Source organism: Eurypyga helias, unplaced genomic scaffold (genome assembly GCF_000690775.1).
Source record: "Eurypyga helias isolate BGI_N326 unplaced genomic scaffold, ASM69077v1 scaffold4321, whole genome shotgun sequence".
NCBI lineage: Eukaryota > Metazoa > Chordata > Aves > Eurypygiformes > Eurypygidae > Eurypyga > Eurypyga helias.
The window spans coordinates 26,256-35,926 of record NW_010232618.1 but is presented as its reverse complement, the minus strand read 5'-3'; the positions used below and the strand labels follow the sequence as shown (position 1 = coordinate 35,926).

General features: G+C 44.1%; 1 protein-coding gene across 1 annotated transcript in view; it reads left to right on the top strand.

Moving 5' to 3' along the window:
- Positions 1-546: 546 nt before the first annotated feature.
- Positions 547-9,671, top strand: part of LOC104516932 (HMG box transcription factor BBX-like) — a gene marked incomplete at both ends in the record, with an annotated part of 32,885 nt that continues 23,760 nt past the window's right edge. Inside the window, 3 exons of the mRNA XM_010161438.1 lie at positions 547-656; positions 3,560-3,758; positions 9,607-9,671. Coding sequence (XP_010159740.1) covers positions 547-656; positions 3,560-3,758; positions 9,607-9,671 — 374 coding nt within the window. The remainder of the gene's footprint in view (positions 657-3,559; positions 3,759-9,606) is intronic.

Here is a 9,671-nt window from a genome sequence, read left to right as displayed (position 1 = left end):
GTTAACATTTCCCTTCACAGAGGGGAAAATGAATTCTGGTCACTCATAAATATGCTCCAGCATTTTTAGTTTCTACAGTAATAGGGGTAGTGTTCTTCTGTTACCTCTGACAGGGCTGACTGGGAATAGCCCGCTGCGCTGGAAAATATCCAGTGAGGTGATTATTGTTCCAGCCCTGTTTCTCTTGCTAGAAAACACTTCATTTTTACATAATCTTTGCATGGGCAAGGACCAAGCAGTCGGGATTGTTTCTTGTAGGGAGCAGCCTGATGGATCCAGGCTGCTGCCTTTCAGCGTGGGAGCTGAATACTCCTCCCCACGAGTGCCCGGGCAGTGGTTTCACAGGTATGGCCAGCCCGGCTGGAGCTTGCTGCCCTTGCTCTGCCTCTGCTTTGGCGGCCACCTCGGCATAGGAGGGGACAAATGGTCTCTTGTAGCAAGACGTGCCCCAGAGACCTCATACTGTGCCTGCGAGAGCTCACTGTCAGCTTCTGCTGGTCTTTGCTTTAGGAGCAGGCTTTCAATTTGTATCTTTTTACCCTACAGACTTTGTAGATCAACTTCACTTTGAAAGTTTCATTCTAGAGGATTTAAGCCCAGTAGCTGATAAATATTCCCGAGTGAACTTCCCAGCTGGAGCCTGGCAAGTTCACCGGGTGAGGTATGGACCATAATGTGTAAGGTGAACTCTGCGTCCCACAGGAGTGAAAACCAGAGTGTAGCATCTGCTGGGGATTTTTTGTTTTGCTAGCTCTCTGGGATCCATGTGACATTTAACAGCCAGTTGGTGGGATTTAAGCACATGTTTAAAGTTAAGCATGTGCCAAGTGCTACGCTGAGCTGTAGTTGGAATCCACTTGGGAACTCCTGGAGAAAGCAGATCTTGTTTTGCTGCTGCAAGCAACTGAAGGAGTTGCACTGAGGCACAGCACCTTTTTCAACCTCAGCTCTGAAGTGGCACCAGTCCCACCACATAACGCGTGCTTCCCCATGCTTTCACAAAGCAGAAATGAGACATCAGACCCATCCCACAAACATCCCCTGTGCTTTTTTTGCTTTGCCTGAAACTTGGGGACATGACCCTGCCAGGCTGTCCCTGCCGCTCACGTGTGGGAACCATGGTGGTGTCTTTGCGTTCCAGGTTAAGGACTTACCTTTGGGTTTTCCCAGGCACTTCAGAGATGTCCTTAGACTGGCTGTGTTAAGCTGGTTTGCTGCACTGTTGGTCCAATGCAGGAAAACAGTCAGCTCCGCTCTTGCCTTTGGCATTTTCTCATTCCTATGTAGTTCATTTAAGTTACCTTCTCATGATCCAGCAAGCAGAACCTATCATTTCATTTTAGGCCTCGGTCTAACAGTCACAAAAGTACCTGGAAGTCTTCTGAGATTTGGATCAGGCCCCTGTATGCATTTTATAAAACTACTTCTTGGCCATTGTTTAACTTTTCACATTTTTATTTACCTTGAGTGTTGAAACTGTGAAAGGGGCCAATGAGTTCTCCTCCCCCAGTTTGCTCCCTCCCCTTCAGAGAGTGCAGTTAATCTTCATTTCTTGGCTTTGCAGTGGAAAAAAAATCCATTAATACAGCACCTCACTTGAATTGCTCTTGTTGGAAACTGATTAAAAGCTTATTACTGCCTCGTCCCGCAAATGGCATGCAGTGTTTCTCCTTTGATGGGCAGCCTGTCGGCTTGTCAGATTACTCCGTAGAATAATTCAATTACTCAGGGTAGCAGTGTTGATATGAAGAGCTTATGTTCCTCATTGCTGGCAGTTCTGTGCTGTTCACTCTGGAAACATGATTTGAGAATGAGCTGTGTCTTTAACAATGGAAGGCAAAGCTGCTTCTCCCTGTATTTCCCTTCCGCCTCTTCCCTTACCCCCTCCCCTCCCCCAGGCTATTTTTGTGGTGTACAGAGCTCCCAAACCAAACTGAGGGAAGGGGCGAGGTGAGAGGTGTCGCAGTCCCTAGTTTGCAGATTTAATACATACACACTGTGTTTTCTGAGGAGGGTGTATGTGGGTCAGCGGTCCCTGCAGATCTTTATTATTTATAGCCATTTCTATAAATACAGGGCTTCACGCAGCGGGTTCACACAGTGCTGTGTTTCTTGTAAACTGAATTGGTTTTGTCCTTGCTACCATCTGGAGGGAGCAAGTGCCAGCTGATAGATTAGGATGGAAATGAAAGCGCGCGATACACGTGCGAGCGCGATCCTGCCACAAGGCATGCCCCTGTTGGTCTAGGAAGACGCTGCAGTGATTCTATCGGAGGACAAGGTTTTTGGTGCTATTTCTGTATTTTATACCCGAGGGATCTTTTTCCCCTCTGCATGTGTTTCTGTGCAGGCATGTGCATGAAACAGAGGTGCTTCCCCGCGCTGTCAGTGGGACTGACGACAGCTGGGTGGGTGGGAACGTGTGTAATTGCAGCAGAAACTTCCTGCAGCTGCTCTGCCATGTACTTCAGGATGAAACATCTCTTTCGGTCGTCTGCCGCCATGGAGAGGTGCCTAGTGCACCAAGGAGGTACTGACCTCCTTCTCCCTGCGGTCGGCACTGGTACTTACTGGGCAGGCTCCAGTAGCAGCCAGTGCTGGATGCCCCTGCCATTTCGTAGGCAAACTGGGAAGCGTGGCGTGTTCCTCTGACTCCCCCACTCTCCACCTTGCATAGCCACACATTTAAAATGCTGAAATGTGGTCTTTTTGTTGTTGCTAACATTCAGAAATCTTGGTTTGGTCTGGTCAGCAAGATACTTGGAAGACAGCACTGTTGGGTGTTGTGAATAAAATAGGTCCCCATCCTTCCCCCTGCCCCCCAAACTGTGGAGGACCCAAACCGGTTCCGCCCACCCCCCACGTGTAGTCTGCCTTGGTAGACTATGTTCTTCGCACCAAGAATATAGCCAACAGCTGAGATGTGTGCTCAAGGCCAAAGACAGTTTTAAATGGTTCCAGTTTACGTTACGCAGCTGTGCAGCATGGTACATTTTGGAAAGAACGCTGGGATGGTGTATGAAAAGTTACTGAAAATGAGGCGATACCAGTAGGGGTTTATTTTGGGTGCTGGGTTTGGGAAAGCATATACTCAAATATTCTAAAATCCAGAACTTGTCGAGAAAAAATGAGTGCAAGGTAAGGAGCATCATGGTGCATTTCTTGCTAAATGTGTCTTTTCATTCCATTCACATGAGAAACTGAAGATTGTACCTGCGAAAGAATTCAAACAGCTGTCTTTGTTTCCCAGAGGGTGAGCATGCAAGTGCTGGGGAGCAGTTTGCAGGATCAGAACTTCGGCCTGCCCTGGCTGATAAACCCTCAGGAGAGGAAAGAGAAACCTGGCTTTTTAAATACGGCTCTACTTAACCTTAATATTTCTTCCTAATAGATTGTGTTGGCGGTCAGACTCTACACTTGTGATTAAACTGTTAAAAAATCAAGATATTCAAGGATTATTTACTGTATTCAATCCTCTTACATGCAGTGCACTCTATTGCCCTGCGGATAGTATAATGTCATGACTGGCATGACTGGTGATTTTCCTTTTCTTTTCTAGTACAAGGATGCATTTATGAAGGCAAACCCGGGCTATAAGTGGTGCCCCACAACAAATAAACCTGTGAAAACTCAGTCATCCTCTGTTACAAACCGAAAAAAGCTATGGGGCTTTGCATCAGACACAGCAAAAGATTTACCGAGCCCAAAGAAAATGACACAAAGTGAAGAAATGCCACAGCTGAATTTCGGGATGGCAGGTGAGATTTCCATCCATGTTACTCAGATGTAGCATCCTCGTTTTGTCTGAGGATGAGGCATTGAAATCTAACCATGACACGAGTTTTCTTTACTGCACCCGGTACTGTAGTGCAAATAACTTTCATGTCCCGAATTAGGTTGCCAAGACTGTAGTTAAACCTCTGCATAACAACCTTCTAAACCTTTCCGTAGTGCGTGAGTGCTTTTAAGAGTCGAGCCCAGGTATGTGGCATCGGAACCCGTACCCCATTCGGGGTCCAGATTTGATTGGTTTTTAATTCCATCTTGTCTGCCATTAGAGATTTTCATTCTGTAGTCAGAAAGAAAAATGCTGATCGTGTGCATTCTTTTTCAGAGAGCACTGTACTGTGTTTGGTAATTGGCTGTTTACAAGAATAGTGGATGGGTGCCTATCAAGTTGGAGGTGTTAACATTCTTACGGATGGATGTATTGCTGGAGCGAACCTCTTTATTTAAATCAAGAGAAGAGTAATTTAATTTTACTTAAAATATGCTCTTTTGCCCATTATACCTTGGAGAGGCAGATTCTAACCCTTTAAACATTTAAAAAAAAAAAAAAAAATCTCTAAATAAGTGTAGGCAGGGCACCTGAACTGGTGAAAGGCAGATAATCTCTCACTGATATCCACAAATAGCAGAACTGTTGCAATCATGACCTTGAAAGAAAAAAACATTAATGTTAAGTACTGCCAGCTTAAGAACCTAACAGCCAAGCTAGAAAATAATTTTTTTTCCCCCACCACCCTTTTTTCTGGATTTTTTTTCCTTTTTCTTTCAGTTTAAAGTTTCTAGTTTTATAAATATCGATGTATTTGAAACTTCGTTGTGTCCTACCTAGTTCATGACAAGTGTGTGGCAGATAAGACTTTTCTGCTTTGAGAAATCATGAGCTGGAGAGTGGAAAATGGTTTTATGGAACAAGTGTAAAAGGATAAAAAGGCATGTGTACCTTTTTGCCAGTAGAGTGGTATGAAAATTCCTGTAATGAAATTCCTTCTGGCTATGAAGGAACTGTGAAATGTGATCAAAATCAAGTTTTTCATGCTACATAGTTAATGATATATGGGAGATCAGTTCTAAAAATTGCAAGACCATTCCATCCTGCTCTGCTTTTGCTATCCGAGTAGTAATTTCTATGCTTCTTAAAGGTTTACTGACTTAATACAGAGAACAAGTAATAGGCTTTGGGCTACCTGTCTGCCATCCCCCACGACTCCTGCTGGGCTATCCAAATGTGAAGCTGCTGAGTACAGAGAGATCTTGAATCAACACCTGTCAGAGCGGAGGACAGAGAACTGAAGAATTAATTAGAAACTAATCTAATCCATTGTTTCACCTGTAGAGCCATTCATTACAGAAGAAGGCCCTTCTGTGCTGCATGTGATTTAATTTTTATTGTTTTACTGCAGACTGAGTCAATGAGCGTAGTAATCCGCAGGGCTGTCACTGCAGTCCTCAGGCCACCGAAGGCTGGCTGTCCCTTGGGTATGACAACAGCTCGTAGAGTAACCGCAGCTTCTGACAGAGCTGTTAGCAGCATCCACATTGTGACAAGTCTGCCTTGCCAAATGCACTGCTGTTTTGTCAGCTGTATACCAGTTCGTGATAAATATGTTTTGGTGTGTTCTTTTCTCCTTGACTTCATGTGAAAGTTCAGTTCAACCCTGAATTCTACCCAGCACAACCTCTTTTAAAATCCAGGCTGCATGCTAGCTGATGAACCAAAATGTAGCTGAACCACCTCAGAAACGCTTTTACCTTTCAACACCACTGTCTTGCATCTTCAAGATAGCTTCCTTAGGACAGGGGTTATATGATTCCAGAATCATTCCAGGACACCTATTTTACTTGCTGGTAGTCACTAATCCTGTCTTGATTGCTTTTTGTATATTACATTTCATTTTGGAAAACGTAATATAGAGAGAGTATGATGTTCCGTTCCTTTCTAAGTCCCACACAGGCCATCCCTCTCTTGTTCTTGGCACTCCAACAATAACCACCCTGCCTTTAACCCTCACGCGTTGACCTGTCCTTGTGCCAGCAACCCGAGGTGTGGCGGCAGAGCTGGGCATCTGACCCACAGACCCACCCGCGGTGTCCTTGCTCACCCAGCCTGGAAGCGGTGGTTGAGCACGTTCTCACGACACAGCTTGCCTGTGATCCGCTGTAGGGCAAGGGTAACTGCTGTTGGCGGGTGAGCGTGACCACTGCAGGATCGACCTTCACCACTACAGAACTAAAGGGAGCAACAGCTTTGCTGTGCAGATGCGCAAGATTCCAGTACTTTCACATTTCTGCATCAGAAGAAAACCGTCTGAGCTAAAAAGCTCTTCAGTAAAGCAACGGGTGGGAAAAAGGTACTTTCTAGAGTAGGCAGGATCCTGATAGAGGTGCAAGTTTTGTCTTTTAGAAAGAAGCTTAATTCTGCACCCAGGTAGAAGTTGAAACTGGTTCCTGCTGGTGTTCTTTCTACATAGTTCCTCCTCAGTTCTTTTTCCTCTGACGAAAAAGCTGCGACGATGAACGATTTTCTAACCAGACCAATACCAACAAAGTGTGTCGTTCCCAAATACTGAGATAGTTTTACGTTTCATCAGTATTGAAAGCTGCTGAGAAAGTCATGAATTGCCTCCCATTCTGCAAGTCGAATGTGTGCTATTTTCTCACTACTGTTGATTTAACTGTAAATTGCTTCAAAATAGCACTTAAACTTCTTAATTTTTCATGCCAGCAAGTTCTTAGTGCCATAAGAGAAACACTGTTGTGCTGAGAGGGCACTATAAACATACGGCAGTGTTTGCATATGTACGTTTTTGTCTTTCTTTAGATTAAGTTATTTTGTAATTTGAAGGCTTAGTGGAAGGATTTTTGTTTTTATCAAGATCAGACATCCAAGTGCCAGCCCTCTGCTACAGCTGCAGCATAAGTATGCAAGTTGCTGAAGCACCAAATTAAACTTCCACTTAGCTGTCATTTTTTTTCCCTTCTTCTTAATTTTTATATTTAAATAAACAGTTTAAGTATTTGCTTACTTGGAAAAAAAACAAACAGTCCTATCCTTGCCCTGTTATGATAAGCTACTTATTTGAAGGGCAGAAAGCTGAGACCAGCAAGAAGGTATTTGGAAGAGGGGGAAGAATTTTAGAGCCATCAGCTGGGTGTTCCTCACTTGGCTAAAACTGAGGAGGGGAGTGAAGACTCACAGGTAACTAAAGTGAAGCCCAAGAGAGCAGCTGAGAGCTGTCAGTGTGATGTGGGCTAAGAAAAGGACTATATGCAGTGTGTCAGGCAGTGTGTTTTCAGGAACTGTAGGAGTAATGCCGTTGAACAGGGCACAGCTCATCCGGCACGGTTGCCCTGCTGGTCCTTTACATACAAGAAAGATGAACTCCACCTGGAATAACTGCAGAGGGGAGCTACAGGGATGGCTGGGACCGTGGGAGATGGACATGCTTGATGTCACAAGAAGATATTGATTTGCTTAGGCTAGGAAAGCAAGTGGAAGAAGAGTTGGTTGACTCCTGTAAAATGTGGAAGAGGGAAATAAAATTTAGGGAGAACAGTTACTTAATCTTAAAGATGCAGGCACCAGAAACAATGTGTGCCACCTGGCCCTGAGTAAATTTAAGCTTAAAACTGGGAGAAAGCTCTTAATGCTTAGAAGATTTGGATTCTACAGCAGCCTTCCAATGGGAATAAAGAAAGCAGCCACCCCCTTACTGATTAGTAGAGTGCTCAGTAAGTTTATGATGGGCCTGGAGATCTCCTCCCATCTCTTTCCTCCAAATTAACTGCCTGTTCAGGCAGTGTCTTTCAAAATACGGGTTCACTTGTCACTTCTTAATTGCTCTGATGCCCTCCTGTTTGAAGGACTGAACTGCTTTTGATCAAGTGTTTTGATGACAAAAAGTGCTGTGCTGACAGGATCACTTCCTGTACGAGTTGTGCTTAGGTACTTGCTGGCCCTTCCCCTTTTCTGTCCATTTCTTCAACCACTTCTTACTTAGATCCTACACTTCTGATAGTGCCTCATCTCTTTGTAGAAACTTAGTATCTTTTGTTCCCTCTTTTATTTAAAAATAAAAACTTGGTTTGTTGTTGTTTGGTTTTTTTTGTTTGGTTGGTTGGATTTTTCCCCTAAAAAGCCAGAACAAAACTACAAAAAACCCACACACCTTCTACTTGTTTATTACAGTAAAAGAAAAAATTAATTCCAGTTGAACACTGGGTTTGAAGCCAGATGCTATTAGGCTGTCGTCTTAAGATAATGAGCCGCTCTTCTATCCTTGAGACAGTGGATGAGCCTCGTTTATTCACACTGCTTTCCTCTGCTGCTATTTACTCCTGATTTAAGAGATTATTGAAAAAACTTACCCTGTGAATGTCAGTGCGAGATGCTCTCTGAGGGAGAACTTTTGACAGCGTCTCTGGTATTGAATTAAACAGCACTAGTGAGTATTCCCATGAACTGGACCTTGACGATCCGTAGCACTAAATCATTTGGAACTTTACAGGTACAGATTTGGCCCACGTCAGCTCAAAAGCTCAACAAATTCCTCGGCACAGCTCGTGAGTGGAAATGGGCCAGGAGATTTCCTGGTGGGCATGTTGGATGCAACTGTTCTGCATCCAAATTTTGCATAACAAAATGCAATCAAATGAACAAGAGTAATTGTGACAGTTGGTCTCCGTTCCAGGGAATGATCCTGGGGACATGTAACTTCCTGTTGTAGAGAGAGTTTTTGTGCAGTTTGCTGAAGGGAAATTGGAAAACGTGGGTGCACACTTAGTCAGACCTGGGGAAAGTTACTTATCTTTGATGTCGCATCATTACTGAGGCTGGTGTCTTTGCAATAGAGTAAGGAAAATGCTTCCCTCTCTCTCACGTTGTGGCTGTTCTACAAGACACTTAGGCCACAGGCTGCCTTCCTGTCTCCATGTGACACGCTGTTAATTGGGCCCCTGCTTTGCTTCCAAGACACACCCCCAGAATCAGACAATTAGTCTTCATAATGATGAACAGCAACCACTGTTCTGGGTGGAAAAGCCACTCTGTGCGTAATGCGGTGCCAGTGTTCGTTGCCTTCACTTCTTGTTGTCGTTTTCCAAGCTCCTGAGGTGCGGGAAGGCTGGAGGCAAGAAGCTGTCAGCATCAAATACTTGGAAAAAGCACGTTTATCTCTCCATTTTATTTTCCTCGATTATATATTGTATTGGCAGGGCAACAAGTATTTTTTTTTGGCCAGTGCCTGCGCTGTTCTGGCACAGAGGATCAAGCGCTTCATGCTTCAGAGCTGTCAGGCTGGCACTTTTCTCCCCTAAATGCAACTCTAAATTAAAGCTGAATGAAAATAGGAATTTTGCTTCAGAGTTGGATCGTGTCATTTTGTTCCATCCTTTTACTTCTTCCATCGTTCTGCTTGTTCAGTGGTTAAGGAAAGGAACCAGTCCCTCGGCAGGAGCACCCATTGCATTATGAACGTGTGATATTAGAGCATCTTTGTGTGTATTTATGTAGGAGATCATTACAGTTGCTCTTTTAAAGATACTCATCTCTGTAGTGCATAAAACCTTTGGCAGTAAAATTGTAAATCCACGCAATGGGGTGTTAAGCACACAAATCCAATTAAATCCTTCAAACAGCTTTGAAAGCCTCTCCCAGAGGGTACAGAAATGGTTATTTGTGATTCTCTTGAATTGCCTTTTATGGCAGCTTGCTTAGAGTGTCTGTGACAAGTAGTCTTCTGGGTGTTTAACGCTGCAAATGGTAAGTTCTTTAAACAAGCAAATGAATAAACTTAAGACTTGGTTCTACTCTTTTAACAGATCCGACACAAATGGGAGGTTTAAGTATGCTGCTCCTAGCAGGGGAACATGCCCTCAGTGCACAG